The following is a 13,499-nucleotide window of genomic DNA, read 5'->3' as shown; positions in this document are numbered from 1 at the left end:
GTATTGTACTATAAAACAATGCACCGCTCTAATTGCCTAATTATTATTTTATTTTTTACAGTGTACCTTTATCTTGGCACTAGCTTACATAACGCTACATATTTCAGAGCTGTGGTAGAGCAAAACAACATCTTTGTAGCAAAAACTCTATACAAAGTGAACGCCAAGGTTTCATCTTTAAACACCGTGCTGTTGAGGACGGCGTGATAAACGTATTTTCCCCACGCCTGACCGTGGCCTGTACGAAATCTTTGAACAGTTGTTGGAATACTCCTAAAAGCTTCTTCAGTTTTTGCTGTTCACTGTAATCTGACTGCAGCTTCCTGTTTATCAGCTTGTGCGGTTGTAGCTCATTAAACTCATGTTGTCACCATGTTCACGTGCAGCGCACCACCGTGCTATTCATGGGAAACATTACACCGGGCTTGCGTGGTATTAAAACCCCAATCGCATCAGGGGAATAGAAGATACTTACGCTGTATGCTTAGAGATTATATCCTGGATGTAGTTTTGGTTTCAAGGTCAACAGGTGCCATGAGAGCCATGAGAATATGTCTATCGCCCCCTGGAGCTGCAAACCGAAAGTAGCTCTCGCATCTTAAATAAAGAATCTTTTACTTAAAAAAAAATAAAAATAAAAATAATAATAAATTGTCTTATTGAGTGAAAATCTCATATACAGTGCCCTCCATTAATATTGGCACCCTTGGTCAATGTGAGCAAAGGCGGCGGTGAGAAATCGTCTTCGATTGGAGTTAGACATTTTTATACACAAGGAAGCTTCATATGAAGATATTTCAGGGTCATGAGTCTCAGTATACTGTACATAACAGTTCAGACTTTACCAAACAGAGCGCATGTATTTAATGATCAGATTAAACCAACGCCGTATCAAACAGTTTAAAGAAGAAGAACAATAATACAAAAAGTATGCGTTATGAATGTAGCTGACAACACACACCTCGTATACACTTCCACTCAACGTGTGTGTGAACACTCCATTAATGACAGCTTTGCATATCAATTTTAGGAATGGTAAAATTAATTACAGTGTTTTTTTTATATATATATATAAAAAAATCTCAAATATAATTTGTCCTTTTGCATAAAAACATTCCCTCGAAAATTGGTCTTGCTGAAAGACAAAAGATGGAGGGTAAAATTCACACACAGTAGAACACTGTGCTGGATATTTCTTTAAAAACGTAGTGTCCAAAACTTAGCGGCCGAGTCCAAGCCTCGGTCGGATTCTCCCCCGAGAACTTGAACACGCGTGAGGATCAGTCTTGCGGTGTTTTCTGAAAATACGCAGAAATCTTTTTCATAGAAGCTGGAGAGGAAGTTCTCTTCGTCTGAGGGGAGGAGGCCTTCTTCACAGACTGCGGAGAGCTCAGCGCCTAAGCAGGAGGAAGAGAAACGAGAACACGCGTTATCCTCCGACAGATCTGATGAAATGACAGAAAAAGAGTTCAGAGAGGTTGGGTTTGGGAACGCTGCTGTTTGGATGGAGTGAGGTAGACAGACAGACGCACGGACAAGACAGAACCGAAGACGACCGCCTTTCCAGTAGTCTTTTAGTGAGAAAGTCAAGACGAAGACGAGAAGAGACGTGTGAAGACAGGCTACGTTCACACAAAAGGGCAAAACTGCATTTCTCAGATCTGATGTTTACACGTGGGAAAAAAAAAATAAAAAAATCCCATGATATCTGATTTCACAGGACACACTGTCACACGTCCTCAAATCTGATTTCAGTCGGATCTGAAACCCAGATAGCAGTCTGTACAGGACGGCGCAGAGTTTTTTGTCGTTGTTGTGATCGATGCAGATTCTGCTGCGGCTTTTTAAAAAAAATAAAAATAAATAAATTTGCGATGCGACTTGCGTTTTGTTTTTTTTTTGTTTTTTTGGGCGTAAAACTACTCGGATTAGTGAAAATGCGACTGCACGGAAGAGTTTTGCACGGTTTTTCGCGGTGATGTTTGTTGGTAAACGAGACCTTTTAGCTGTACTCGTGATGACGTCGCGCGACGCGTCTCGGCCCGGATCCACGGGAAATCTGCGGTGATTCTGAAAGCTCCTCCGAATACCTGCTCGATTTTGCGTCAATTCCTACGATCGTAAAAATCGTGAAATCCTCTAGGGGAGGGACTGACAAATACGATACATGTTGCTCGATTGGAAACAGGAAGATTTTATGCAGTCAGTCGTCGTTGAGAAAGCGAGTCCGATACCATGATGTGATGGTAAATGGTTATTATGCAGTACGTTATTATTTACTGTGACTTACAGAGAGGGACGGCGTCCTCGAGTCCGGTCTCTTTACTCCATTAGGGCTGTGAGATTGTTTCAGTTTTCGGCTCATGGCGGAAAGCCAGTCGGCCTTCGGCGGCGAGCGGTTCTCCTTATCCGAGCTGATCCTCTCTTTCTTCTGCTCGGTTCTTTCCTCTGCCGAGTGGCAGAAAGCACTCGGGGACTGCCGACTCCTCTTACAGTCCGGATAGAGCTCGGTCACGCCGTCGCTCTCGTCTTCCCCCGCCGCTGACGCCTCGCTCGTGTCCAGGCGGCGTTTGGCGCGCCTCTCCGAGCCGAGCGTGTTAATGACGGGGACGGAGAGCGGAGTTTTGGACTGGGGCGGGCAGGGTGCATCAGCGGGAGAGGAGGTGACGGATGGAGGAGGGAAGTCGGGACCGCCGGGGGCGCACGAGCCGGGCTGAGGGGATGACAGAGAGTCGTCGCTGCCTGACCTACCGCTCCGAACGGGGGTTACATCAACCTGAGGGGAGGAGCCTGACGCAGACAAAGGGAGAAGCATTAAAAAGACATCCTCATAGCATCCCGAACCCAGTAATACAAAATACATAGTAGATTTAAGCGAGAAAAACGGTCAGCTTGTTACGAACACCAAACACAGGGTACCCTGGAACGATTAATGCGACTAACAAAATAAGGTGTGTAAGGCCTGAAAGTAAATTATATGTAAAAATATGGAGTAATCATCATCATCATCATCATCATCACTGTTATTACCAGATAGTCGGGATGGTGTCTGGATTTTGCGGCGTGCCCAGCCTACAAGGTTTAAATCTCCTGCTGAGGATTCTCCGCCGATGCTGCGGTTGAGCCTCCAGATCCTCACGGTGTTGTCGTCAGAGCAGGTCGCGATCTACATGGGGTAAAAAAAAAAAAATAAAAATTTTCAAACGCACAGTTTACTAGAGCTTCCCAACATCAACATGATAGGACAAATTTAGTTTAGAGGGATGGAGGAATAAAGCAAAAGACAGGGTTTAATGGTAAATGCCAGAAGCAGATGTAGACACTAGATATAGATGGTAAAAAAGCTCTGATAAAAGATAGAGATCGACCGATAATCGGTTTTACCGATATTTAAGCGTTTGACCATAATCGTATATCGATTTGGAAATATCGGATCCGCCGATAAATGGTGCCATCTTGTGGGCGATTTGAGAATTGCACGCAGGACCATTAACAGCCATTAATGTACAAATTAGATATGTTACATAAAAGTTTGATATGCTATTTAACCAGCTTGATGCTAAGAAATATGTACGAACTCACGGAGTCACTTCATCTGGCGCAAAGGGCCAGTGTGGGTTTTCTATTTAATATGAGTCTATTGAAAGCCAAGATCAACTGATAAAACAGACGGAATCAGGTGTGGCTCATGCTCGACTGGAATGAAGACCCGCACCCACACCGGCCCTTCGCGCAGAAGATAGAACGGATCTGGCTTAGTGGTGTTCCTCACATTTTTGGTTTTGAGAGAAGTGGTATGTCTCAATCAGCTCCCTAGCTCGTGAATCAATACATCGTCTACACGGGTTCGAGCTCCGGTAAGAACCCAGGCTCGCTACACATCGGGACACCGATGACTCGATCTCCGGCGCCATTACTTTTTTTTTAAAAAATCATTTAAACACTTAATAGGGGTTAGGGAACACTAACCGCCAGCTCCATCATCTATAAAAGCTCCCAGTAAACTGCTTACCTTCGTAAAATCAGAGGGGCTCCAGGTGACTGATGTCACTTCCTGGCTGTGACCCTGAAGCATAACAGGAGCCTGAGCTGGGTCAGAGATCTATAGAGAGAAGATTCAGAACATTTAAGAGAGCCACACATATTCCACATGTAAGGAAATTTAAAAACAACAACAAATCATATATAAACACCGCTCAAGCCCCTGACCTTCCAGATATAAGCGTTGCCGTCACTCGACCCGCTGGCCAGGAACTGATCGTCCGGACTCACGCTGGACTTCACGTAGAACGAGGAGTTACGGTGGCCACTGAACACAGCCACTGCAAGAACAGACAGAAGACGGAGCATGAGCGGCGTTGAAGAAACGTGCGCACCTTCAGACATTTCAGAATGATAATTCCGACTCCTCTTCTTATGATCACCACCTTAAAGAATATTAAAGTAGTTAGCAATATCCTCAGGGTCTGTAGTTAGAAATATCCAGCCACAATGTCTTTATCCTCTATTACTTGTATAATTTAGCATTACACCACGACGCTAATGAATTCGCAAATCTGATTGGCCAGGATGACTCACGATTCGTTTAAAGTGATCCATTTTGTCATTGGGGAAAACCACTCGAATCGGCGAAATCGCAATCTTTCGCAGAGATGTCTGTCGGTAGCTGTACTCACGTTCGACGCACGTGAATCGAAGGCGGTTTCGACCGAATACGCGTTCTGACGACGTCACGCGACGCGTCTCGGCCCGGATCTGCGGTAAAAAATTGCAAGCTTGCTCGATTTCGCGTCGATTTCGTAGCGCGACGGCTACGAAATAGCAACAGCGTACACGGCGACTTGTACGGCAGGCGGTCCACGTTTGGAACAGGTTTTAAAATCGTGTGTACACGAGGAGACATTTCTTCAGCACATTCGCAAGGAACCTTCAAGTTAACGCTTCGTAGAAGCCCGACGTGAACGTCGGTTGAAGCTCTCTGACGCGGTATCGTCTTCGAGAGAGGAAAAGAAAGACGGGCTGGTGAGGGAACGGCCGTTTACAGATGCTAGTGTGTGAGCAACTTGTTTCGCGGACGCTCCACGACGTTAAACAGATCAGATGTACGTGTTAACGTTGGCAAATCGTGGTACGCGGTTAAGGGCCTTGCTCAAGGGCCCAGCAGTGGTAGCTTGGTGGTGCTTGGGATTTGAACTCATGACTCGTTTACTCATTACATATCGGATCGTCGTGATGCGTAACGCTCCTTACCTGGTGTAGTTTTCATTCCACTCACGTCGAACGTGTAAATGTTGTCATCCGTGCAGTTACAGAACAGCCTGGAGCTCGTACAGTCTAACGTCAGGCCTGAATAACCTGGACGGAAGCAAAGTGATTATCAAAGGGTTTGTTCTGGGTGTTTGTGTGACCGCTGTGCAAGCGAACGTTTTATACCTAGCTTGCGTGTGGAGGATCCCGGGTACCTATAGGTCTGGAGTGGGGTGGGGTTCTGCTGGTACGCCGTGTAACTCTTTCTCAAATCCCACATCTTAATCATCCTGTAGAGAGACCAGGCGTGTGCTGATTATCGGTCATATAACGGATTCGGTTTCTTAAAGCACGGGAAGCGTTTCTAATCCGGCACGTACCCATCTACGGCTCCTGACGAGATGAGCGTGTTCTCGTCACGGAAAAGAACAGCCGTCACACCTCTCTGAGAGTCCTGCGCAGCACGAGAGGTGAAGGAGTCATCATTTACAGGCCAAACATTTATTATGAAATCATTTGGGTAACCAACCTCCATAACACATTCAAGAGAGAAGAGATCAGAAACCCCGAATTACCGTTATGTTTATATTGAAGCATTAAGGTATTAATTTGTCTTTATTAATAGTGCAATCGTGAAGTACCGAGTGTTCGTAAACTGTATTCACTAATTACTGGAGCATGGAATTTACTGATGTTGGGCCATTTGCATTTAAAACAAACAAACAAAAAACACAACAACTACTAAGCACATGACTAAATGATGTGATGATATGTCACGGTGGGCTGCATGAGAACATCGATAGTGAAATTAGTTGATAACTATTTTATTATGAAATGTTGATTAGCGGTTGCGGCACTATCCCCAGTGTACATCAGCGCTGTAGCACTAAAAGCCCGTCTTACCACAGAAGGAGCCATTCCTCTTGACGTAGCTCGCTTTTTCTTTGTTTGCGGCGTGTTTCGCTCCACCTTCATATGAGCGCCACTAATCTGTTTCATCTGCCTGTAGAAGCCGTCTACAGAGAAAGGACAAGGATCATTTGGGTCAGACAGAGAGAGAGAGAGAGAGAGAGAGAGAGAGAGAGAGAGAGAGAGAGAGAGAGACACCAACAGAAACAGAAATCAGACAGACAGACGGGGATAGAAACACCCCGACAAAGGCCGACCGACACCGGACACCGACAGACAGACAAATGCCGACAGAGACAGACAAACAAACATCGACAGAGACAGACAGACAGAGACAGACAGACACCGACAGAGACCAAGAGAGATTACAAACACCGACAGAGACAGACAAACACCGACAGAGACGACAGACAAACACCGACAGACAGACAAACGCCAACAGAGACGACAGACAGACACCGACAGACAAACACCGACAGAGACAGAGACCGACAGACACCGACAGAGAGACAGACAGAGAGACAGACAGAGGCCAAGAGAGACGACAGACAAACACCGACAGACAGACAACGACAGACGACAGACAGACACCGACAGAGACGACAGACAGACAACAACAGACACTGACAGACAAACACCGACAGAGACAGAGACCGACAGACACCGACAGAGAGACAGAGAGAGACAGACAGAGGCCAAGAGAGACGACAGACAGACACCGACAGAGACGACAGACAGACACCGACAGAGACGACAGACAGACACCGACAGAGACAGACAGACACCGACAGAGACCAAGAGAGACGACAGACAAATACCAACAGAGATGGACGAACAATGACCGAGACAGAAACACAGAGAGACCGACAGAGACGACAAACACTGACAGACAGAAACACTGACAGAGACAGATAAACACCGACAGAGACAGACCGAGACAGACAAACACCGACAGAGACAGAGGCCGACAAACACCGACAGATAAACACAGTGAAGGACAGAGAGACAGACTTGTATAAGAATCGGAACCTGATTAGACCGTCATTATACAACGTCCCCGTTCTTACCTTTCTTACTACACCTCATGTCCCACAGCATGATGTTCCCGTCCCTGCCTCCAGTGCAGAAAACAGCTGAGGGAACAAAATGTGGCTTTAACACAAAACACTCCCAGAACCAATAAAAGCTTTCAGACAAGCGAAAAATAAACCTCCTCCGAGATGGATAGATAGATCGATCATTTATTGGTCCTCAAAAGAGGAAATTTGTTTCCACCGTGGGGGCGTAGAAAAACAAAAACATGACGTCATACATATAAACCATCATGAACAATCCCAGGCAGAGAGGGGAGAAGGGGACGAAAAGAAAAACATCAGGATCGTCATACAACAAATGGATCTGGCATCCCGATGGCTGAGTACCAGTGTGTTTAACGCTCGTATAACCATAGAAACAAAACTCCTACCACAGCTGGCCTTTCTGCACACGGGTATCTATACCTGCGGCCAGAAGGAAGGGGGTTGAAATACTGATAAAGTGGGTGGTTTCGTCATTTAAAATTCGATGTGCCGTCCGGAGCGTATATGAACTGACACAGTCTGATAAATTCGGGATGGGAATACCAATCATTTTTCCTCGCTAAATTACTTATTTTCAAGAGTTTGTTCTTATTGGTTACCGTTAGCATATGGAAAAAAACAAATGGCGCCATACACGAGAACCGGTTCAATAATACTTCGATACAGAAGAAGCAGCAGACTAGGCTGAACAGACAGACGTTTAAGTTTACGGATAACTGTCCGTCTCTGTTGACAGCGCTGGTAAACACCTAGAGCGTGCTGACTGAAGTTGAGATGTTTATCCAATGTAATGCCCGGATATCTGAAACGCCCCACACTTTCAACCATCTCTCCGCTAACGGTAATACTGGAAGGATGGGTCGGTGTTTTGGAAGAGCTAAAAACCAGTTCCTTAGTCTTTGCGATATTAAGGTGGAGAAAGTTATCATCACGCCATGTTCTAAAATGTGCTATGGAGCGCTGAGAGTCATTGTCCTGATTAAGCCATGCGAGAATGGCAGTATCGTCTGCATATTTAAAGTAATGAGTGGGGGTGAATGGACTCTGACAGACATTTGTTTAGAGAATATAAAGAAGAAGTGGACCAAGTACACACCCCTGAGGGGCACCAATGTTGAGAACAATAATGGACGGTAATGCATTGCCCACCTTTACCATCTATATCCAGCGGAATGGCGATAAATGGGTTCAGTGGGCAGTGGATAGCGTTACGAAGGAGTAGAAGTTCATCCCGTATGATAAAACTATTACTTGCCGTGATTTATTAATACTGAAGCATTATTCGGCAAACATAACAGGAAGTAAAGACATTCCTCAGAGCAGACAGAAATACGGGATTACCTTTCTCACGTGTGGGAAAGGACACGCTCTTCAGGCTGCACTGATGGCCTTTAAAGCTTCCCAGCAGCTCCCCAGAGACCACGTCCCACAGCCGAGCCGTCTGATCCCCCGACGCGGTCACCTTCACACCAAATACATCACTTACTCATACAAGAGTCATCTTAAAGTACCCGAAAGATCAAACCGAGATGCTGAAGGACTCACTAGGTTGTTTGCTCCGGGGACCCAGGCGATATCAAACACGGCGTTATCGTGCGCCAGCCATTCTGTGGAGGAGAAACGGCATCGCTTAGGCTTGGGCTACGATTAAACTCTCGACATTCCAACGCCGTTTCTACTGAACTTCTACACGCCGTTTGGCCTGTTTTAATGCAGCGTTCCACTTATCAGTCAGAACTACAATATTTTTGACCTCCTTCACTTGCTGAACTCGGGGTTGATTAGGCTGTCCCGAGTTTACGAGTAGGAATTCCGAGTCGAGGGTTTCTCTTTGGGTTTTTTTCCCCCCGGTCCTACCGTTCAAGATTTAATCAAACGCAGCATAACGCATAATCACGCTTACCCTTAATTAGCTCAAGTGAGTGACGGACACACCCCTTGGAGACCCGAGAGATAAATATTGACCGATACTGATCCACAAACAGTCCGGTTTGTGAAAGACAAACGTCCTGAAATATCCTCAAGCCGTTTCTGAACATTTCAGCCCCCCTCCCCCCGACACTGACTACGTTTACATGCACGTCAACATTCCGACATTAAGAGGAATTTGGCGATCATACGATTAGCACCGAGTCGTATATCCGCCGTGATCCGACTGCCCGATTCAGATTAACAACATTCTTATTCCCCAAAATCTGATTCCCACCCCTGGAATATGCCCGTTTTAATGCAACGGAAATGTGTTGCATGTAAACACCTCATTCAGAAAACCCACTGAAAGGGGATATACGTGCATGCCCGGGCCGCAAGGAATTGTGGGTAGCGATGGCAGCATCTCAGAACCTCCCGGTAAATAACAGCGGGGAAAGGAAAAGCGCACGTGTAGATGGGCAGACTTTCAACGACGACCCCGTATACAGGAATACTCCGACGCCCGTACGCATGTAAACAACGTATTCGGAATACGGCTGCGGCCCGAATATACAGACCTTAAAGGGAATTTGATGTGCGTGTAAACGTAGTCACTGATGAAGCTTTACTCACCTTTCAGTACAGTGCTGCGTCTCTCGGTGTTATAAAGGCTCACGATCCCTTCCTCATTCGCTACAGCCAGCATGCTGCCCTGCCCGGGAGCTGCACCCCACACACACACACACACACACACACACGTTTTCAGAGTTAACGTACAACATTTAAGACATTTCCTAGCACAAGTCGGAGGCTCGTCCAGACTTGTCCTCATCCGGGTGACACCGGATAGTGCGATTATAAATAAATACACCCCTTCTATAAATGTGCTAATACTACATGCTCAAATAGTGCAGGAAAATTCATGACAGCAAACAATCATGCACTAACAGGTCAAGGTTTAGTTTCAAAGAAGCTAAAAGGAACCACGCATTTCTTGCGTCCTTTAAAAGAACTGTTAGCATCTCGTATCTGAATCAACTGCCGGGGCTTCACCTGTGGAGAACGTGCATCCGAACGGAGGAACAGCGACGCCCGAGTCTCCATAAGACATGTGCTCGTCATAACGGGCACACTGGAAACACTCCAACAGAGACGACAACGGGTAATCCCCATGCTTATCTATAACGGAAAGGAACACAAGGAGTTATTCAACGCAACAGGATTCAAGGAAATGATTTCACCCTTAAACAACTGCAGGCTTGGTGAATGGAGAGCCACAACGTCATACAGGGGACAAACAAGGAAGCTGTCCTAGGACTAGGGGGGGCGGGGTGATACCGGGTGGGTTGACGGGTCTCATGACACCCAGAATACACCCAGAAGTCGTCCGTTTAATAACATTTTTTTTGGTAAATAAAATGTTCGTTTTCTAATGAAAGAAATGAATATGTCGGTTTCTATATATATTCTATATAAACTATAATATGAATATTATAGTTTCGTCTACGACACTATTTTTGTCTACGATCATGAGAAACATTTCAGTCGAGTGTCCACAAACTTTTGACCGGTAGTGTGTTTAGAGTTAGAGTTAGATGATGTAGAGCGCTCCACACTAATATAATATATAACCAGTGGTGACTTCATTTCCCAAACTCACTCTGTTACTGGGTCTTTGGCCCCCAAAACTGTTACCCGATGTGTTTTAACATCTGTAACTATGACAACGAGTTTATTTAAATAAGTCGAACGTATTCATTTATTACGATTCACAATATTACCTGGTGCATTCGTTAATGATTTTTGGTGTTCCTTTAGAGCAAAGTCTCACCAAATTTGCATAAAAGAAAGCACTCGGATATCCCCTGGAATTTTAACCAGATGGCTGATAACGATTTCTTCTTTTGCATCAGGAAAACACACCGAACGTGAGCCGGGAAGTGTGGAAGAACAAAACAAAGGGTTTGTTGTTGTTTTTTTTGCATTTTATAACACTCAGTACTCAGGATGCATCTTGACAGTAAACGAGGCTGTTCCCGTTGCCAAGTTATTTAAAACCCCACATGCAGGATGTTGGCATGCGCTCAGACTATTAGTTTGTTTTCAATGCAGAAAGACCAGCGTGGAGTCCACATCGTGATCTGGACAGATAAATGTCACACAGTGTGTTTCAGGACAATTTCGACCCAATATTTAGTATAGAGCTGCAACAACTAATCGATAATAATCGATTATGAAAACCGTCGTCAACGAATCTCATAATGGACTAGTCGGCCTGCGCGCGGCACGGGGGAGGTTTACTCATTACGTTACTTCTGTTCCGAAAACACGCTTCGAAGGTAAATACTAAAGTCGTGTCCCAAATGACGTACCGTACACTTACACTATGCGCTGTGTACTCTATCGTCTAGCGTGTGGATTTTAAAAAGGTAATATCATCTCAAATATAACACTAGCGGGTTTTTTTTTTTTTTTTTACTAACCGGAAGTACAAGCCACGACGGCGCATGACGTCATACTCACGCTAGCATTAGCGGACACCCAGAATCAGCGATAATGACTTTCTTCAGTTTACTTTCCGTCAGCGTTACCTTTTATTCCCAACATGACCTCAGTCTCCATCAGACGGAGACGAAATCGTCACATGACTGAGCGAGAAAGTATGTAACCTCCAAGTCCTCTAAGGCGGGGGGGGGACATTTTTAAAAAAATAAAACATTTATTTTATAGTATTTATGCATTATGTTTATGAATGCACAAAAAGCACCCAATTAAACTACAGTCCTACATTAATAATATATATTCTGGTGTGTGTATTGGGTTCTTTTCTGTTTTGGACAAACAGCTGTGTAATGTTTTAGTCCGAAGATTTTATTCGTAACACTCGGTTTGTGGATTTTATTTTAAATAAACAAACAAACAAACAAACAAACAAAAAGGCACCAAAAGTTTGCCCCACCCCATCCGATTAATCGAAAATAAATAAATAAATAAATAAATAAACAACCGGCCAACTAATCGATTATGAAAATACTCGTCAGTTGCAGCCCTAGTTTAGTACTGGATCAGCAGGTCTCTACATGGAACTGAGACGTGTGATGATCAAGGCGACACTTTCGAGCAGCTTCACCTAAACTACTGACGGATGTTTATTTCTCATTCACACTAGGGCTGGACGATATATCAATACATCATCCATATTGTAATAAACGATTACACAATACACTTTACCGAGATATCGTCAGTATGGTGATGTATTTTTATTTTTTGAAGAACTTTTTTTAATCATTATAAATTAAACGTTACTGAATGGATGGATGCGGTTAATTTGACGTAATTTAAAAAAAAAAAAAACCCAAAACAACAACTTCATCTTTGTTGTCTTTGTAGGCCTTACAGAAAAGTACCGCCAAACTCAGTTTAACAGGTTTTTGTTTATTTTACCGCTGTTTCGTAGACAGTATGATAGTGAAATTCTACATTGTGATGCACGTTGCGTACTGTAGAAACGTCTTCAAGTATCGCGATATGACGTTTCGGTCATATCGCCCAGCCCTAATCCACTGCCTGACTTTTTCAAGTCCCATCCTTCAGACTAGAGCATGATCTCTTTCTCGCTCTCCATGCCTACATGTGCATGCTCCAGGGCCTTTTTCACTGAATAATTAAAGAACAGTCACTAAAAGACCAAATCCCTTCAAATGAACCAACTTATATCAACTTATAACTTATCCAGAATATAATAAATATATATATTTTCAATATATAGATCACACATTAAGAGCTGTTAGGCACTAAATACAGACTAATGTGAGTAATTTTTCTGTGAAAAGTCAAACAAAGTCCAAACTATAGATGTTTAAATTAGGTTTAGTTACTATTTGAATAAGTATATTTAATTGCATGATAAATCTATATCTTGTTAATGTGTGCGGTTTCCTGGCAGACAGAAACAGAGGCTGAATCGCGAATGTCAACCTACAGAACATTAAGTCCCCTAATCACTTGTAGCCCGCCATTATTATTGAGCCCTAGGTAGTGCACCAGTATAGGCTACAGATGGCCGTTTGGGATGCGTCCCCTAACTCCCCAGCTTTGTGTGGTAAAAACCCTTCTGCTATTAAAAACACAGTAAATCTGCTCACCGTTGCGCCTTCTTTTACCCACTCCTCGGTCGACGACAAAACGAAACAGCATCCTGAACACCAGAAAGTTTTGTTTTAAACCAAAAAATAAAATCCTGAAACGCTATAAACCTGTACTAACTGAGGAAAACCGCCACCTACACTGAAGTTCCCGCGAAACCGCTCAATGAAAGAAACAAGACAAAAATCCCGCTAATATTACGTTGCG

The 13,499-nt window shown here is 44.3% G+C and overlaps 1 protein-coding gene across 1 annotated transcript in view; it reads right to left on the bottom strand.

Annotated features, from left to right (window-relative positions):
* The window catches only part of dtl (denticleless E3 ubiquitin protein ligase homolog (Drosophila)), a 13,833-nt gene extending 334 nt beyond the window's left edge, over window positions 1-13,499 (bottom strand). The window contains exons 1-15 of the mRNA XM_053613562.1: window positions 13,292-13,499; window positions 10,200-10,325; window positions 9,780-9,869; window positions 8,781-8,842; window positions 8,577-8,697; window positions 7,224-7,289; window positions 6,151-6,263; window positions 5,628-5,701; window positions 5,434-5,537; window positions 5,251-5,355; window positions 4,210-4,322; window positions 4,013-4,102; window positions 3,031-3,166; window positions 2,291-2,790; window positions 1-1,397 (exon numbers count right to left, since the gene is read on the bottom strand). The exon at window positions 1-1,397 is cut by the window's left edge and continues 334 nt beyond it. Of these exons, the coding sequence (XP_053469537.1) occupies window positions 1,281-1,397; window positions 2,291-2,790; window positions 3,031-3,166; window positions 4,013-4,102; window positions 4,210-4,322; window positions 5,251-5,355; window positions 5,434-5,537; window positions 5,628-5,701; window positions 6,151-6,263; window positions 7,224-7,289; window positions 8,577-8,697; window positions 8,781-8,842; window positions 9,780-9,869; window positions 10,200-10,325; window positions 13,292-13,343 (1,869 nt within the window). The 5' untranslated portion in view covers window positions 13,344-13,499 and the 3' untranslated portion in view covers window positions 1-1,280. The remainder of the gene's footprint in view (window positions 1,398-2,290; window positions 2,791-3,030; window positions 3,167-4,012; window positions 4,103-4,209; window positions 4,323-5,250; window positions 5,356-5,433; window positions 5,538-5,627; window positions 5,702-6,150; window positions 6,264-7,223; window positions 7,290-8,576; window positions 8,698-8,780; window positions 8,843-9,779; window positions 9,870-10,199; window positions 10,326-13,291) is intronic.

Source organism: Ictalurus furcatus, chromosome 25 (genome assembly GCF_023375685.1).
Source record: "Ictalurus furcatus strain D&B chromosome 25, Billie_1.0, whole genome shotgun sequence".
Classification (NCBI taxonomy): domain Eukaryota; kingdom Metazoa; phylum Chordata; class Actinopteri; order Siluriformes; family Ictaluridae; genus Ictalurus; species Ictalurus furcatus.
The sequence above is the reverse complement of the archived record's forward strand: the minus strand, read 5'-3'. Positions and strand labels throughout refer to the sequence as shown.